The sequence below is a fragment of the Mytilus edulis genome, chromosome 1 (assembly GCF_963676685.1).
Source record: "Mytilus edulis chromosome 1, xbMytEdul2.2, whole genome shotgun sequence".
Classification (NCBI taxonomy): domain Eukaryota; kingdom Metazoa; phylum Mollusca; class Bivalvia; order Mytilida; family Mytilidae; genus Mytilus; species Mytilus edulis.
The window spans coordinates 103,521,566-103,542,111 of NC_092344.1; the positions used below are offsets into that span (position 1 = coordinate 103,521,566).

A 20,546-nucleotide genomic window follows, 5' to 3' on the forward strand; every position below is an offset into this window, starting at 1 on the left:
ACGCAATTCCTGCTTTGTCTGAAAATCGGTCAATATTGCATATATCGGGAATGAGAAACAATTGGTTCAGTGGCAGATTCTGATTTCTAAAGACCCAAGACCGCGAAACATGTATCTAATAATGTATTGAGACAAAGACACATCTGTGCGGTCAACCAATTCGTGATTGTGACCGTTAAAATAATGTAGTTTCTTTCTAATAACTCTGTTAAGCAGTTTTTGTCGAAGGTTCATTCCCCTGTAAAACAAGTTCGTATGTCAAAATAAACGAGCATTATGTAGGAGTTGAGATGTGTAAATGTCGAAAACGGGGAAGATGGTGTGTCACTGGTGAGAAATTAATACGTAACATCTTGACTTTTGTCCATCATCACAGTTTAGGGCATACGAAATAGCAGCAAGAGCAGATTATATATACATAGGTTTTGGTTTCATAATTTGTTTTGCCGTCACCGAAGAGACCTCTAAATGTACATCTGGTGCAGTAAAATGTGTTTAATTGGTTACTAAACCACTACTTTAATACCTGATTGTGAACTGTTTGTCCCCGAGAGTACCGCCAGCTAAGTATCTCAATATTTGAGTACCGGCATGAAAAAAACCCCGGATATTCTCTAATAAAATGTGTCGCTGTAAAATATAGAAAACCCTTTTAAATTAAGGAAATTCGTGGTGCTCGTGCATAGCGCTGATTCCTTGATTGGTTGTTCGCATTACTTTTAGTAATTTTCAGTTACTAGTACATTAGCTTTGACCTTTCTATAAGCCTTTTAGTTTTTCAAATATGTTGGTATCATGCATCATTCAGGAGACATTTATTCTTGAAATATGAAATTGGGAAGTTTAATGTGTTGTAGCTCCGATTTTTCTATAACCTTCTTCGTTTTTCAAATATGATGTTTGAAAATTGTTTTACTTTTGAAGAAATAAAATGTAAAAAAGTGGCAAGTGACTGTTTTGCACCAAAAGTGTTCTGATGATACCATAATTTTGAAAGCCATGTGGAATTTACTATACTTACAATATAAGTTTTTGACTCTTGTTATACCTCTTCTTTTAAAAATCAACTTCTAACATTCTTATTTTAATATGAAATGATTTTTCGAAAAGAAACCCTTGAAATTATTAATTTACTTGCTATATGGAAAAACAGCGTAGTGTTTTTACTATACCGTATGCCTTTTGAAAATAATCATCATCAATTATCGAAAAGAAAAAAATGTAATATAGGAATGAATTCAAATACGTGTGATATAATATTCAAGAGTAAATAGTAATTGGCAAATGTTTTAAGATGAACTTTCATTTTCCATAATTTATAAACGATCAAAGATGATTCTAAAAGCATATACGTGTATACATTTTGGCAACTTTAACATTTTTTAATGTAATTTGATTATGGGCAAAGGTCGTTACAGGTTGATAGCTTTGTATTCGTCGATAGTTTTGCGACACTAGATGATTATCATTCATGTCCATACCAGAAAAAAAAGTTACATTTTTTTTAATATAGTATCAAAAACTGAGAATTGAAATAGGGAATGTGTCAAAGAGACAACATCCCAATCAAAGAGCAGAAAACAGCCAAAGTCCACCAATGGGTCTTCAAAGCAGCGATAAAATCTCAAATAAAATCACTTTGATGGATTGTTTTGATTAAATTTTAATTTTCAAACATACGTTAAATCGACCATACGTTTTAAGTATTATGAATATGAAAAATTTAGGAATGTAAAAATAAATATTGATTGTTCCACTAATCTCCGTTAAATGCACTTTGAATTTAACGGCTAAATATTAGCTACGAATTAATAACACAAAAGAATTAGGGTATGTTTTTCAACGCTTAACCCTCATCGGAGAGTTAAATCTTATAACACTAGCGTTGTTCAGATAGAAAAAACAAAATGGATACTCGTTTGAAATTCATAATTTGTGAAATTCATTGATAAACGGTAAGTTAATACAAAACCAATTTTTCATCTTACTCCAAATAATGTATGGAGCAAAAGTCCATAATGAAATGGCAGCTCAAACACACCAAACGAATGGATAACAACTGTCAAATTCCTGACTTGGTACTGACAAAAAATTGCGAGAATTGCATTAACTAAAAAAGGATCAAGACTAGATGCGTTAAGAGGGTAAGAGTATCCTGGCATGTACGCATCATCTACCGTGAGCATTTATACTTGTCTGAAAAAGTTCTGATCATACGACTTTACTGGTATCTACAGATCTAAGACGACAAAAAGATTCCGCCAGTGTATTGGTACACCCTCACATTGTATCGATCAACCAATTCATAATTATGATCATAATATTCATGTAGTGTCGATTTCAGTCGTTCTTCCACACAACTCTGTTGAATATAAAACAGAAGATGTGGTATGATTGCCAATGAGACAATTGTCCACAAGAGACCAAAATGACACAGACATTAACAACTATAGGTCACCGTACGGCCTTCAACAATGAGCAAGACCCATACCGCATATTCAACTATAAAAGGCCCCGATATGGCAATGTAAAAAAATTCAAACGAGAAAACAAACGGCCTTATTTATATAAGAAAATGAACGAAAACAAATATATAACACAAAAACAAACGACAACCACTGAATTACAGGCTCCTGACTTGGGACAGGCACATGCATAAATTATGTGGCGGGGTTAAACATGTTTGCGGGATCCCAACACTCCCTCTAACCTGGGACAGTGGTATAATAGTACAACATGAGAACGAACTACTAAAATCAGTTGAAAAAGGCTTAACTCATCAAATGGAGCATTTTTTTGTAATGAACACACCTTTGTTAATGAATATAAAAAAGAAGATGTGGTATTATTGCCAATGAGACAACTATCCACAAAAGACCAAAATGACACAGACATTAACAACTATAGGTCATCGTACGGCCTTCAACAATGAGCAAAGCCCATACCGCATAGTCAGCTATAAAAGGTCCCGATAAGACAATGTAAAATAATTCAAACGAGAAAACTAACGGCCTTATTTATGTAAAAAAAAAAAAATGAACGAAAAACAAATATGTAACACATAAACAAACGACAACCACTGAATTACAGGCTCCTGACTCGGGACAGGCACATACATAAGTAATGTGGCGGGGTTAAACATGTTAGCGGGATCCCAACCCTCCCCTAACCTGGGACAGTGGTATAACAGTACAACATAAGAACGAACTATAAAAATCAGTTGAAAAAAGCTTAACTCATCAGATGGCCAAAATACAGGTGGCCGTGGTCGAGTATATTAAGGTAAAAGCGGACTGAATAGTGTGTTTATTACCATGTTTCAGAAACACTGATTTCACACATACAAATACAAAATATTTGTTTCGAACCAAATTTGTTCTAGATAACAAAGGGGTATTATAATATGTTGGCATTAAAAATATCAGTAACATATTTGTTTGCATCTGACGTAAGATTCTATGAACTATTGCATATGACAATTTTTAGATATCGCTAGGAACATGGGCGCTAATGAGTCTAAAGGTTCACAAGGTGTAACAGAGAACGCGGCTAATAATGTCGCTCAGCCAGTAGAAACCACTAGCGGAACTGCCCCAAGGGAGACAAATGCTAGGCAAATCAATGAAAGTATTCGTCAGAATAAAACTGTCAAAGGCAAAATATCAAATGATGCAAATAAATCCAAAGCCAATGAAAGACCAAAACTCCCAACGCATGCTGAGACGAATGAAGATGAAAGATCGCCAGAGAAGGCCAACACAAATGATGGTGATGATAAAACTGTATCAAGCTATGCAGCAAAGGTAAATACATATAAAGGATAGACCATGAATTAATAACATATTGGTTTCATATTTTACAGAACTGGGTGATACCTCTGCTGGTGGACTATATGTTTCTGAGGGTATCATCAGCTCAGTAGTCACTACTTCAGTACTGACATAATTATAAAACCATTCGTAATTCTGAAATTATTAGGAAACTAATTAAGTTTTCAACTCCCTCTGGCAAGTTTGGCCTTAGCAAAACTTGGCCGTTTCGTTTATTAAGTAAGTGAGATTGTTCATGAAACATTTGGAAAACATAATACCTTGTTGGCAATGACCGATTTGTTGTGTTACTACACACATTTTTACACAAGTGGTTTCTCTTTGACAATTGTAGCATTTGTTCTAAACCGGACACACTGGGACGCTACTCATTCAAAGCATGAACAGTTGAACATGCGTTGAACATGCGTTTTAAAAACAAAATATTGATATCAAAAGTTTTACCTGAACTTAAAAGATTATTAAAAAAACTTACGGATTAAATACATTACACACAGTTACAATTGCTATCTATACTAGCTTTTCATTTTCAATGAACATTTATGTCTCTCCCAAAGGCATAGCTTGGACACATGGATCTCTTATGACAGAGTACATTCGGAATTTGCAAATAGACAATCCGAATCAAAATAATACGATCAAAATCGTACACACGTTTATACATATATACTTTAAAATTGTATTTCATCAGATAGATGAAAGACCAGGGGCATGGAAAAAATCTCTGAAGAAAGGGGAAATTCCAGAACCAATTCCACAGAAGCAGACGAAGCAGGTGTTTCTTCATGGCATCAACTTTGATGTTGTTGATCGACACGCGCTAACGGTAAGTTCATGAAAAAAAAACCCACAATCATTCAAAAGAAACAGGAAGCATTTCAAAGCACAGAACATCTTGACAAAAGGCATGTGTTCTTCAATGATAACTATTAAAAAAATTGTTCAGTCGTATGATCAAAAAAGAGGGACGAAAGATACCAGAGGGACAGTCAAACTCATATATCGAAAATTAACTGACAACGCCATGGCTAAAAATGAAAAGGACGAACAGACAAACAATAGTACACATGACACAACTTAGAACACTAAAGATTAAACAAAACGAAAAGAAACAAAAACTAGGGGTGGTCTCAGGTGCTCCGGAAGGGTAAGCAGATCCCGCTCCACATGTGGCACCTGTCGTGTTGCTTATGAGATAACACCTCCGGTAAATAGTCTTATTTGGTAGGTCACATTTATTAAAGGGAAGGGGATTGTAGTTACGACGTATTTATTCGTATAGTACGCAACTTCACAGTCTCCTAATCGCTCGTATCATTCCTAAACCCCAATTTTTACAATAAAAATCACATCAATAACTTTAAGCGTCATGATTGCAAGAGTAGTCGGTCATTCAAAGCGAAAGACAAACTCTCAAATAATTAGACGATTCTAAAGTATCCTAACACAAAACCACAATTACAACCAAAAACTCTAAATATCACCCTCATATTACTATGTGCTTGTCCTTAGTCAGGAAATTCATGAAGTGTTTTTTTTATTCTTTGTTGCATCTAAATAAATTTGTCCTCAATCGAATTAAATATTGATGACACAACTTTGATTGTCCAAGAATTTGTAAAGTCTTTCTGTACAAATCCTTAGTCACAGTTAAAAATAAAATCAGAGCAATTTATGGGACATAAAATTACATACCTAGAATAATTTGAATGAATTTCGTAATGGTTTCACTGTTATTTTTCCATTGAAAGAGTATTCATTAGTATGCAACTGAACCCACTGATTTGATGACACTTATCCAGAAATTTGCAATTGATAACGACCAGGATTTTTATTTTTATTTTTATGTGAAATCAGGCACCCAAGTCATTGTTAGAAGGAACGTTCTGGGAACTTGTCCAGTATTTAACTGGTGATGACGTGTTTGACGACTTAGTTCGAGTGAGGGCGATCTATAGATGGATAACATCCTATGATGTACAGACTATGGAAATAGCTACAACACCAGTACCAGATACACCGTTAGAATACTTCAGTAAAATACAATGTGATATGGGAAACCTTGCTAATCTTTTCTATATCTTATGCACGTAAGTACAACCCAACATATATATATACACGCCCTAAAAATTATATTTGATAAAATAAAAATATCACTAAACGTGTTGCATCTTTATCAACAACAAAAAAAAAATGTATTCTGTAAAATTTAAAACAAACCAAGAACAACTCAAAGTTGAGAGAAATGACATATCTGAATTCATTATGATATCATTCTGTCCATTTTCTGCTAAAAAAACCTAAATTTTATTTATTCTTCATGAATCTGACCCGCAAAAAGAACGAAGAAGAAGAAAAAAAAACATGTTAAATGTCTCTCAATTGCGTCATAGCTGTCCAAAAGGTAAATCACTTTTATTGGAATACAGAATCCGCAATCATCACCATAGTATATGATACACACCGATGTTTCGGAACGATTGTCGATGTTATATACTCGATGTTGTAGAGAGTTGTCTTATTGACACTTCATACCACATTTTCGTATTAATATCCGAATAAGAAAGACGAAAGAAAGACCATTTAACAAATAACTTTAGAACACTTTAGACGAAGATGAGTGTATTGAAAAGTTTAAACATTGAACAGATCAATGACACCAAAGGGGATATATATCTTATAGCGTATTATATTGTATGCTTGTATATGTTTCAGATGTTTAAAAACAATTGTAAGGTTGCATCCAATAGTAATTATAAGTCATAAAAGCTTAAATTATTTGAAAATCAAACTTTACTCATATAATACAGTACTAAAAATATGCTTTGTTTAAAGAATGGCAGAAGTTCCATGTAAAGTTATCGATGGAATAACAAAGAATGAAGACTACGATCTTGGAGAACCAGAAACTCCAGAATTGAAAGCACAATGGAATGCTGTGTTTGTGCAAAACGAATGGCGTCTTGTTGATATTTTCTGGGCTAAATGGTGTGTAAATCTTAACTCGGGTGAAGATGACGAATCACTTAGTACAAGGTCTATACAAAGAATTGGTCATGATGATGATGCCGACGAAGAATATTTCTTCACAAATGCAGAAGACTTAATATGGACACACTATCCCGATGAAGACAAATGGCAGTTACTAAAGGACAATATGTCAAAAGTTGAATTTTTCAAAAGATTGTACGTCCGAGAGAGATCCAGAGAAATGGGAGTAACATATCCACAAAATAATATATTGGTAAAAGTAGTTGAAGGACAAGCTGAATTTAAACTCCATTTTCCACAAGTAAGAGGCCAAAACTATCATTTTAAGCACAACTTTATTAGAACAATTCCTGAGGGTGACACAGCCAGGAAACTTGATAAAATTCTCCATCATTTCATTATGTTTGAACGACATGACGAAAGTATTCACTTTATGTTTAATATTCCGGTTCTTGGCAAGTTTCGTGTCAATGTATTCGCATGCGACCCTGGAACTGAAGGGTTAGAAAAATTTGATTTAATATGTTCATTTGTAGTTTTGTCCACACATTTAGCAAAGGAATGTCTACCTTTACCTGACTATCCAAAACTAGGCTGGGGACCGAACAAAGTGTCCAGACGATTAGGATTAGTTCCCATTACACACGAGGAATCAAGTATTTACACAGCAACAGGAATACTAGACATTGAAATCGAAGGACGACAGGAACTTAGATTAGAAATGAAATTACTCAATCCGTTTGTGGACAGTGCCAACATGTCAAAATACGCTATGCTTTATTGGAATCAAGGAAAATATATTGTTCGAACAAGATTGCCACACCAGGGAATATACGGACTAAAGTTCTTTACAAGAAACACAGAGTCAATGGAACAAGAGAATGTTCTTAACTATCTAATACATTGCTCCATGAAAAAAGGACAGGTACAATGCTTACCGAACATCGCCCAAGATAATCTTGGTCCACATCCTACCATCGAACGTTTAGGAATTGCAGCAAATATGCATGAAAATGGCTACATCATAGCAAAAGATGGACACACACATATAGATTTTATGACAAAGTCAGATGTTGATTTAGTAGGCGAGCTTCATTCAAATGATCCGTCAGCCGTTCCTCGAATGCGAGTGAATCAATATAGAAAGAATCAAAAACAGGCATTCGCTATTGATGTTCCAGTGCGCGGAGAATATGCATTTAATGTCTATGCAATTAAGAAAGATGAACCAGAAAAGTTAAACAATGCGTACGCCTTCCTTATAAATTCTCATGGTAGACACATAGAAGTTGGAACATTAAACAATAAAACATTGGAAAACAGCAAAAACTTCTGGAAGCATACAAAAGAAGTTAAAGCAGAATCAATAGTTACGACTGACACTGAAATATCTATTCCCGTACCAAGAGGTATCGACATACTCACAGCCTTTCTCCAGAAAGCTGACAGATCTGAACCTCAGAATTCTCAATCTATACAAAGATATACAGAGAAAGGTATTGACATTTATAAGGTGACCTTGGAAGACCTTGGTGATTATATCTTTAATATTTTCCAACAGGAGAACAAGTTTCTACGTTTAGTCAGCAGATATATCATCACACGGAATGACAAAGAGGAAGAGTTAGAAGAAGACGCTAAAGAAGTTTTGCAGATTATAAAAGAAGAAAGAGAAAATGCCGGAACAGACGTTTCGGATCTGGAACGTCATATAAATGATAGTCGTCTCAAAAACTTTGTTGATGGTGAGATGAAATCATATTATTATCAAAGTGTAATAGTAATCTAGAATTCTTTAACATATGTACCCATGGTATATACATATTTTTATCTGCATAAAAAAAACCTCTGTATACATCTATAAAAGGCATGCCAAAACATATAGGAAAAAAAACCAACAACAACAAACGAAAAAACCAACGTCCAAATTTATGACAAAACAATAAAAAAAAAAAAAAAAAATACAACTAGCTTTGACTATTATGTTTTTCCACGTTATCATAACCGTTCTGCGTAAAAAAAAATATTTCCAGGGTAGTATATTAAGGAAGTAATTTTAAGTCCATGTAGAAAAAAAAACCAAATCTTTAAGGTAAAACTATCAGTAATAGATAAACTATAAAAGAAATGAGATAATTTTAAGACATTTCCGTTACTGTGTGTACCATTTGTCCGTCATGATGACTTTTTAGTTCTTTAATCTAGTATTATACTTGTAACTTTTCAAACAATTAAGGAAAGTGTTAACATACGGTTTTAAATACGTATGGGGTATACACTCGCAAGGTTGATATTCCGGTGAATTATAAGTGGTTTATAAATGGTTAAGTAAACAGTATTTAGTACAATATTTTTTCAGACCGGTTCTTATTTGTGTTTACGAGTAAGACATTTTATGAATTTATTGAGGAACTTTACTAACTGATCATGATTTCCGAAAAGTGACATGTTCAAGATTTGAAGAGGTCGTTGCATTGTGTTTTATTTGGTAAAGATATAGATAGATACCCATCGATCTTGTGTTGTATTTTATTTAAATAGTTTAGTTTATGTATTTAGGATCGGTGATTAAGATAGGTGTTTATGCATTTTAAAAATGAAGCAACCATTTATTGACTTATGAGATGGTGTATTCCCATATCATTATTATAAAAAAACCTTTCGTTCAGATAATAATAGCTTTCTCATATTGTTTTTTGCAAAAATTGTTGACCAAATCGATTTTAAAAAATATATAAGCTAATGCATGTTTACAGTTGATAAAAGGATAGAAGCTGCCCAAATGTTAACGGAAGCTCTAAAATCAAACAATCCACAATTAATACGACAGGCTTTGTCAGAGTATCAATACAACAAACCTGAAAAGGATGATGATCTGTTAAGAAATAGTAAGAAAAAGATCAGAAAGCTGGAAGCAAAGTATGGTATGTATAGTTATGAACCGGTGAGAACGAAGGAATAGTAAATCCTCTACCTCAGGTTTTGTTTATTTATTAAAAAAACTGCATTTGAAACTTGTTAAACTGACACTTAAAACAAATTATAAATTATCCTTCTTTTATTGAATATTGATAAAATATAATATATTTAAAATTAAAAATCATGTACACAAAAACTAAATAAAATTGAGAATAGAAATAGGGAATGTGTCAAAGAGACAACAACCCGACCAGAGAGCAGATTCCAAAGGGTTCTACACAGTATTGAGCATTGTGCAATTTTCTGAAATTTCCACAAAGTAGTTTTCCAGCTAAGTGATTGCAGCGAAGGCATATGTTTTAATGGATGTGAAGTTAGCAGCCGGTTCGTTATTCGTTATTCGATATTCAATATCCAACCGGCTGCTAGCAGTCTGTTGGATATTCAAATTTATTTGAAAATCATAAAAAATTATAATATGTGATAACATTAAAAGCAAGATTTTTTTAGTTGAAAGGAGCGAAAAGATACATAGGAAATCTTATTATGATCCCTTCGAGTTGTCTTAAACTCTCGTTACCCTTATCAATGCTTAAATTAAGTTGCATATTTGTCTTTATGATATATATGTTTTATCAATAAAACGACGCCAAAAATGTTGTTTTATATCTAATATTTCTTAAAGCAAAAACAGAAACCGATCACTAGATAGAAACATATAGAACTATAAATAGAAATAAATATGTTAAGCTCAAAAACAGAAATATATAGTGTAAACCTACCAGAGACCGCTTAAATGACGATCAGACCTCCCTGTTCTTTCAATATACATAAAATTATACGAGTATATAGACTCTGGCCTTTGTTAGTCTTGTTTTATTTTAATTTTTGTTTCTTGTGTACAATTTGGAAATTAGTATGGCGTTCATTATCACTGAACTAGTATATATTTCATTTTGTTTAGGGGCCAGCTGAAGGATGCCTCCGGGTGCGGGAATTTCTCGCTACATTGAAGACCTGTTGGTGACCTTCTGCTGTTGTTTTTTTCTATGGTCGGGTTGTTGTCTCTTTGGCACATTCCCCATTTCCATTCTCAATTTTATCTGTATATATAAAGATTGTATAAAAAGGATTTCCCAGAATAATATCATCTTCGATATCTACGGAAGGCTTAGATTGTCACTTTTCATCTACTAAATGTCTGCATAATATTAGAAAGATTGTGGGACAGGGGGCTCTCACCATTGCCCTGTGCCCTTTGTCCTAAAATTTTGACAATTTTTAGCTAAAAAGTGAAAATCTATGCTCTCCGTAGATATCGAAGATGATCCGTCTGATACAACCTTTATATATACAGAGTCTATGATTTAGTTGAATTTTGGTGACATTGAAAGACCAGGGGGGTCTCACCCTCATTTAAGCGGTCTCACCCTCATTTTAGCGGTCTCAGGTAGATTTTCACTACATATTTCTTTTTTGGGCTTTCCATAAATATTTCTATTCATATTCCAAAATGTTTCTAGCGTGATCGGTTTTACTTTTTGTTTTAAGAAATATCATATATAAAAGTACATCTTTGAAGTTCCTTTATTGACAAAAATCTATATTACATAAAGACAAATATGCCAGTTAGAAAAGGGTTAAATTTACATTCGAGAACAACGAGAATTTACGGCAGTTAGAAGTGTCATGAAACGATTTCCTACGTATCTTTTCAGTCCTCTTTACTATTAAAATCCTACTTTAATGTTATTTAGTATTTTTGTTTTTATGATTTTCAACTAAATTTTGAATATCCAAACGACTGCTAGCAGCCGGTTGGATATTGAATATCGAATAACGAACCGGCTGCTAACTTCACATACATTATGTTTTATGTCACTAGATTTTCCGCTGTGTATTCGTGTGAACTATATGTATACCTGACATTTTTCACGTGTTATCTTACATGTATAAAAAATATTCCTTGTCTGTGCTACTTACTATAGTATTGAAATATAGTTCGCGTGGTCTAGTCCGTTTGACTTCTGTAAATCTTCAAAAAATAATTCTTAAAATTTCATTTTTAAAGATAAATACTTTTTTTCTTCATGTATGTTAATGTATGATATATACGAACTCTGACTATGCATATCATAATTTTAAACCTATAATAAAAAAAGTTACTCATTAGGTCTCTATGTTACTTCAATTTATTTTAATATAAAATACTCAATGGAGTACGTATGAGTAGTGTAATAGCCTTCCATTCAAAACAAAAACATTAGACATGTGCTCTAAACCTGTTTTATTGTACCATGTGACTTTACTCATTTAAATAACTCTGGTCATGTGATTACTGAGTTTTCTGTATTCAATGAGAAATACAAAAGCATGCACACATAACCAGAGTTATTTAAATGAGTAAAGTCACATGGTACAATAAAACAGGTTAAGAGCACATGTCTAATGTTTTTGTTTTGAATGGAAGGCTGTTACACTACTCATACGTACTCCATTGAGTATTTCATATTAAAATAAATTGAAGTAACATAGAGACCTAATGAGTAACTTTCTTGATTATAGGTTTAAAATTATGATATTCATAGTCAGAGTTCGTATATATCATACATTAACAAAAATGAAGAAAAAAAATATTTATCTTTAAAAATGAAATTTTAAGAATTATTTTTTTAAGATTTATAGAAGTCAAACGGACTATACAATGTTTTCATATGATATTTACAACGTAGAAATTAAATAATAAGACCAATTTATATACTATGTGAACAAATATTTAAAATTGACAGATTTTTTATTATTTAAGGCATTTAAACTTTATGTCCTTCAATGTAATAATATTTCATATTTTAATCTAAAAGTAAAACGTAGCAATTAGATAAAATCGATATATAGTAAAGTTGTAAAGTGAGCATTTAAAATTTTCAGAGAGAAATCAATTTTATTTTGTGTATTTGATATTCTTGTTTAATATTTAACAAATGCAAAATTTAAGGTAAGTGCATTTCTATTTTTCCTTTTAAAAACAAATACTGATGAGTACCATTTTAAGTAAATATATATAAAAATAAGGATTTATGTTATGATTGCCAATGAGACAACTATCTACCAAAATTGAAATAAAGTGGATGTAAGCAATAAAAGGCAAACATTGTCAAAGGAAAAACCTATTTATGTACCAGTTAATTAATGGAACGAGGTTTGATAATCACTATAGGTTATAAAATTGAAAGTGGTAGACCTCCTCTGGAACATTTGTGTTACAGAAGTTTAAAAACAATAACACGAGAACGTGTTTTTAACGGGTGCAGTATTAAGGTTCATTAAAATATGTCGTCATAAAAAAATCCTTATAAAAGAGTTAAAAATTTGTACTGTTTAAACATCTTCCCAGACTTGATGTACTTGTTATGTTTTGACGCATGACAAATATTACCCATCTGTTTATCCAGTACAATGTTCTTCACAAAGGACTTACGATCTAAAAATTTCCAGAAAATATCGGTTAATTTTACATAATAAATCTTATACTTACTACAGATTTACTTCGAGCTTTTAAAGCCAGAGAGCTGACCAATCTTGACCGAGCCATAGTAGTGGCATCAGCTATTAATGAAGATAGATCATTCGACCAACAGTTGATACATGCAAAACGACTAAGAGATAGACTAGCTGCAATGCGAACTATGCAAGACATGGCCAGAAATACAGACAATAGGGTAGTTGGTGAAATAAGACAGTATAATACGCCACCTAACGGTGTCCATCAAACTATCATGGCAGCTTTGATGTTGATGGGATATGATCCTTCTGAAGTTAAGGTATGCTCTTAATATGTCGTTTTAATCCGCTAAATCCTCTTTAAAAATGTACGTCTCTTTCCACCTTTTCAGAAATCAGTATGACAGACCGCACTAAATAATGTCAGTTCTATTCACATTTGTTGTCAATCATTTCACATAAAGAGCTCGATCTTCTCTTTTTATCTCCTTCTCTGTAACGAGTAAATACCTCTCTGGCAATCAATCTGAAAACAGTACATGTAATAGACGTACATTTTAAATTCATGAAGACTATATGATCCTCCTCGTTTCTCTAAGCAAGCCGAAACTAATGTGGCTTGAACATGAACATACGAAGTTGGGTGTCTAACGCAGCCTGAATCAATTACAACATTATCTCAAACTATTGATCTTTGGTGGTATAATATGTATCTATATAAGATTCGAAGCCACCAATTTTATGGAGTGAAGACGTCCATAATGTCAATTAATCCATCAGCTATCTTTTATAGAGAATGATAGGATGTTCAACCATTTGTTTTATAGTTAGCTAACATCTGTATACGTCAGTTAAATTTGAAACATGTCAAAATTTAATAAAAAAAGCTAGAGATAAATTCAAAACATGAATAGTTGATTTATATCATTTTCAGACGTGGAAAAATTGTCAAAAGATATTAGGACTACACGGTGAGAAGTCTTTCTTGACACAAATGTCAAAGTTTGACCCTAAAGATGTCAACTTAACTCTTGCGGTGGAGGCCAAAAAAGTAATAGAACCATATACAGCCGAACAGATACATTCCGAAAGTCATGAAGCGGCTTCTGTGTTTATTTGGGTAGGTGATATTTTTCATGTCGTTTGAAAAGGTTTGAGTCCTAATGGTTAAGTATGATATGACATTCATTCATAAACTTATTGAAGCACGTCGGTGTAATGACTGGTAGTTTCATTTTATTGACCCTTGATATTCTCTTCTTTTTGTGTATAAGATAATTTGATAATGTATTTCCTAGCCCGTTTCAACTTTTATAACGTCACTTGTTGCAAACTTCCGCTTAGGGTATAACATATTCTATATTCTTAAAGATTTTTTTTTTACATTTTGATATGCTTACATTTTAGTCCACATCGTTGACATATAAAATGTAGTTTTATTCTAATTTTAGGCTGAAAATATGATAAAAGAAATAGAATCAAACGCCGGAACTCTGGGTGTTGATAAAATGGTCCCTGAACACAATCGGGCTAAAACTGAAATAGAAAAACCAGTAAAAATTGTTCCACAAGCGGAATCTCCAGCTCCATCAAAAAGCAAAAAAGAAAAACCGACACTTGTTACACTTGAATCATTATTTATGGAATCTCCTGTTCCGCCACAATCTCCACCAAAGGTCAAAGACCAGAAAAAACAGGCTGCAAAGAATCAACAGCAGCCCCCTCAAAAACGACCATTAGAATCGGACAACAAAATTAACGGTAAAAGGTCAAATCCAAAGGTTAACACGAAAGCAAATGAAACTATTCAAAGCACCGATTCCAAACAGAAAAATAAAAGCCAAGACAAAAACAATAATACTGCTAAACCAGTACCGAAAAAGGCAAATAACCAGGTTGAAGTTGCTAAAAATAACAAAAAAACAACAGAAGTTACACAAAAAGATAAGAATGTACCAGGTGCAAAACTCATTGAAAAAGTACCAGTAGAAGAAGTGGTACAGGATAATGATGTTAAGAAACCTAAGACAAATTTCATTGCTAAGAATGTGAAATCATTCAAACCAAAAACCGAAGAGGAAGAAGATGACAAAATAAGTTCATATTTGTCAAATTATAAAAAGAAACATACAAACGACAATGACGAGGACGACAGAAACTCTATTGATGGACATTTAAGTATTCCAGAGAACACTGGAAAGCCGAAACAGCTTCTCGGTGGAGGTTACCATGGCAAAAATCCTGTATCCGAAAATCCCTACAATAAATATGTTTATGATTTCGATCCTCTTGATGCACTCGACCATGAAGACAGTCCAGAACCTGACCCGGAAGTTGTTAATAAAAAAGGTTATAAAGGAATTTTCAACAGACGTAAAGAAGACAAAGGTGCCATTGAAAAGCTTTGGGCAACCAGTATCAAGGCTAAATAACAGTGTTTCACTTCTTTGGACAACTAGTGTTTAGACTTTGTTACAGGTTTATACTATCTCAATAACGGTATAAAGCAAGATAACCTGCAAGAAGTAAAACATTCTCAGTAATTTCCATTTACTTTTCTCATCTGTTGTTATCGATTAGTTGAACTGAAATTTAAATATAAATATAAACATCTGTTTCCTGGATGTCAATAATTGTGTTAAAACAAAAATATGATTTATAATTTTAAAATGAGAATGTAGTGTTTATAGTCTCAGGCTTACTATCAACTTTTTGCAGAAGAGTCAATTGGAACTGATTTAAAAGTATAAAAGGAAATATAGAGAATACGTAAATAAGATGTAGCAACCTTCGACTATATCTGCAAAACATAACTGATTGATTACAGAGAGAAAGAGAAGAGAGATGAAGAGATATACAATGATTTTTGTAATTGCAACTGAAACAGGAAACAGGACTGCATTCTAGAAATAATATGGCAATTACTTTCAAAATAATATTTTCTGTTATACTTTCTCATTACTATGGATAAAACCAACCGATAGGGGAATACACGTATTCATGAGTTTATCTCGAGTGGATAAAGTTTCCGACTCAATGATTCATTCGTTTTACTTGTCTAGAGTTTCGTCGATTCAGAGCTAAAAAGTGTTGAATAGATATAGGAAGATGTGGTGTGAGTGCCAATGAGACAACTCTCCATCCGAGTAACAATTTATAAAAGTAAACCATTATAGGTCAATGTACGGCCTTCAACACGGAGCCTTAGCTCACACCGAACAAAAAGCTATAAAGGGCTCCAAAATTACTAGTGTAAAACCATTCAAACGGGTAAACCGATGGTCTAATCTATATGAAAAACGAGAAACACGTATAAATTACATAAACAAACGACCACTACTGTACATCAGATTCCTGACTTAGGACAGTTGCAAACATTTGCAGCGGGATTAAACGTTTTAATGATACCAAACCTTGTCCCTTTTTCTGAAGCAATAGCATAACATCACAACATAGAAAACCACACGATAAAATGCTGGATGTCTATTGTGTTAACGTTACTGTATTGTTTGGTTGTTGTACCACTGATCTCTATTTTAAAGTAAATTGTACATGAATATGTATTAAACAAAAGTTCGAAATTTTAAATGTTTGCCTCTGTAACACAAATGTGAAAGATCATACACAAAATGAAATAATCTTAAAATTATCATTTACACAAATTGACGTTTTAAAAAAATCAACAAAAAGTTCAAAGAAAACTCGCCAAAAAGAAATAATAATTTTCAAACTGTTTGAACAATTTTCAACTTAGTATTTTTTTCATGCAGTTTTGCTTTGGCATGTGTGTAGATTTATTTGAATTGTAAAAGTTCTCGTTTAAATAGGTACGGATATGTAAAGATTTGAATTCCAGAACTGATTGCTTATATTTTCCCATTTAGGCAGCAACCATTTGATTTTCTGGGGGGGGGGGGGGGGGGAACTGGAAACAAAACTGGAAACAAACTTTTTTTTCCAAAAAAATCCATAGCCCCCCCTCCCCCCAGAAAATAAAATGGTTGCTGCCTTAGAATGTACAATAACGATGAATGTGTCATTATATCATCTTTGAAATATATATTTTTTTTACCGAAAACGATTACTAGTACCTCATTAAGGTTAGTTTTCATTTTTGTTCAGATTTGTGTTTCTTTGAAGCCTTTGTAAAATGGTCTATAACAGAATTATGAATTTGGTATGATATCAAATAAGACAACCATCCATGAGAGACCTTCAGATGTGGAAGTAGCAAACTATACCATAAGGCCTTCAACAAGAGCTAAACAAACACACGACAAAAAACCAACAGCATGATTTTGAAAGAAAACAAACAATAAAATGGAAAACAAATTTACACGACAACCAACGACAACTTTTGAAACAGGCAAATATACAGTATGACAGTGTTAAACATGTATGCGAGCGATTAAATCTCAAAATGGTATAGTGGTTTACTACCACAAAAAAGAACAAAACGTAAACTCTTAAGTCACTTGTCGACCTTATCCTACTACATAAGTGTAGTATAGAACTAAACATATAATGGTAGACACTGCTATTAGTGTTTTGCTCTCTTCATTAAATTGAGAAATGTGGAATGTGTCAAAGAGTCAACAACTCGACCATAGAGCAGACAACAGCCGAAGGCCACCAATGGGTCTTAAATGCGGCGCGAAACTCCCGCACACGGAGGAGTCCTTCAACTGGCCCAATGATAATGGAAGTCATACTAAACTTTGAATTATACACAAGAAACTAAAATTAAAAATCACACAAGAATAACAAAGGCCAGAGGCTCCTGAATTGGAACAGGCGCAAAAAGGCGCCGGGGTTAAACATATTTTTAGCTCACCTGGCCCGAAGGGCCAAGTGATCTTTTCTCATCACTTTGCGTCCGTCGTCCGTCGTCGTCGTCGTCCGGCGTCGTCTGTTAACTTTTACAAAAATCTTCTCCTCTGACTCTACTAGGCCAAATTTTACCAAACTTAGCCACAATCATCATTAGAGTATCTAGCTTAAAAAATGTGTCCGGTGACCCGGCCAACCAACCAAGATGGCCGCCATGGCTAAAAATAGAACATAGGGGTAAAATGTAGATTTTGGCTTATAACTCTGAAACCAAAGCATTTAGAGCAAATCTGAAACGGTTAAATTGTTTATCTGGTCAATATTTATCTGCTCTGAAATTTTCAGATGACTTGGACAATGGGTTGTTGGGTTGCTGCCCCACACTTTGTAATTTTTAAAGAAATTTTGCTGTTTTTGGTTATTATCTTGAATATTAGTATAGATAGAGATAAACTGTCAACAGCAATAATGTTCAGCAAAGTAAGATCTACAAATAAGTCAGCATGACCTAATTGGTCAGTTGACCCCCTCAAAGAGTAATGGCCCTTTATAGTCAATTTTTAACAATTTTCATTAATTTTATAAATTTTTGTAAATTTTTACAAAATAGTTTCCTCTGTGTAACTAAAGGGCATAGTTTATTATAGATAGAGAAAATTGTAAGTAGCAAGAATGTTCAGTAAAGTAAGATCTACAAACACATCACCATCATCAAAACACATTATTTTGTCATGAATCCATCTGTGTCCTTTGTTTAATACATGTATGCACATAGACCAAGGTGAGCGACACAGGCTCTTAAGAGCCTCTAGTTTGAGATCTCAACCCTCCATCCTATACCCCAAGCCAATACAGAAAAAACAAACACACAACAATACGCACAGTTAAACTCAGTTTAAGAGATTTCCGAGTCCGATGTCAGAACAGGTAAAAGAGAAACTAAACAAAATGATAATAATACATAAATTAACAAAGGACTACTAGCAGTTACTGACATGACAACTCCAGACCTCAATTAAACTGATTGCAAGATTATGTCTTCATCATATGAATATCAAGCACGAGTTAGAGGGTTTAGTATCATAACATCATAACATGTATGAGAAGATCATAACCCGTGTCATGCCAACAACTGGTTTTAGAATAAATGTGTTTAACTCCGATTAAAAGACCCTATAAGTGAATCAATATTAAAGCCAAAATAAGTAATATTTAATGACCTGCTGTTTTCGTGTTTGTTTCACTGCTTCGGTCCTCTTCTAAATAAGGAGAGACAAATACATTTAAAGATTGAATACTGGAATAGCTTTCTTGAAAAAAAATAAAAACATTAAACAATACTATATTATATAAGCTTATTTGAGTAAATATTCCCCAAAAATGATTATCTTATTTTTTAACTATAAAAAGCCTTACCATGACGATTTTAAATTTACCATTAGGATCCCTAAAATCAGTAGCTTCCTAATTATTGACAACCTTTTTAAACAAATTAACATAGAATACTCAAACTCTATAGGCAAGCCTTCCTCTATAACCCCTTCCCTTTTCATGTTGTGTGTTTTTGGTTCTGTCAACAGAGAACTGTTTAAAACACTTTCCTCTCTAAAATATTATAACAATTTAACTGTTGCGACATATTGAATTGATCGAGTGACAATTGTTTGCTGAATGTCAAGTTGCAAATATTTCATGCATACTTACCGTCTTAAAAATATGTCGACGTACAGGACATGTATTGAAGTGCGGGAAAATGTGACTGACACTGGTTAAACATGTAGGGTACAGAACAGTTGTTCTTTAACGACGTTTATTTGTCATACCAGGTCCCGGGACCAGGTCATGGCACTTTCACAACCACATATCATTAGATTCCCGATTCTCACCGAACATGGCTGTTGTCTTATTTTCTCAAGACCAAGATGCGAAGAAGAACAAATGTGGTATAATAAATTATATTCATATTAAAAGTAATTCTAGTTTTTGTAAACCTCCAGTATCGATAGTTTCAAATTACTACAAACTTTATATTCATCATTATGAATAGAATGTAAACAATGACAGAAAAAGTGTTTTATCATGTAAATCAAAATACTTTAATTAAGTTCCATAAAGTCTGAATTAAGAAGCTTAACTTTTTGATTTGCAGTACAAAAAACTCAATGTTTTAAAATTTTCAAACTGTTCTATTTGTGATTCATCAGATGGGAATGTTCACAAAAATTTCACTTCAGTGGTGCTCAATTCAAAAAGTGTTAAGAATTTTAACCCAAAACAAGCACTGCGTTAAAGTGCCGAAAGTCGAACGAAAATCAACTAAGATGTGGAAAGTTTGCAATGTGAAAATGTGACATTAGAAAAGATTTTCCAGTTTATTTCACAATATTTAAACAATGCGTATTTCAGTTGTTATTGGCATTGAACTTGATGTCAGTAACTGTGAGTACTCTCAGATCTGATGAGTAAATCATTGTT

At 33.2% G+C, this 20,546-nt stretch overlaps 1 protein-coding gene across 1 annotated transcript; it reads left to right on the top strand.

The window, feature by feature from the left end:
* The first annotated feature begins 1,843 nt into the window (after window positions 1–1,843).
* LOC139516679 (uncharacterized) lies at window positions 1,844–16,174 on the top strand. The gene is made up of 9 exons (XM_071306909.1): window positions 1,844–1,955; window positions 3,487–3,803; window positions 4,522–4,656; window positions 5,688–5,920; window positions 6,666–8,566; window positions 9,578–9,745; window positions 13,281–13,561; window positions 14,176–14,361; window positions 14,693–16,174. The coding sequence occupies exons 2-9, from the start codon at window positions 3,501–3,503 to the stop codon at window positions 15,671–15,673; spliced, it is 4,188 nt and encodes a 1,395-aa protein (XP_071163010.1). The 5' UTR covers window positions 1,844–1,955; window positions 3,487–3,500; the 3' UTR covers window positions 15,674–16,174.
* Window positions 16,175–20,546: the final 4,372 nt, after the last annotated feature.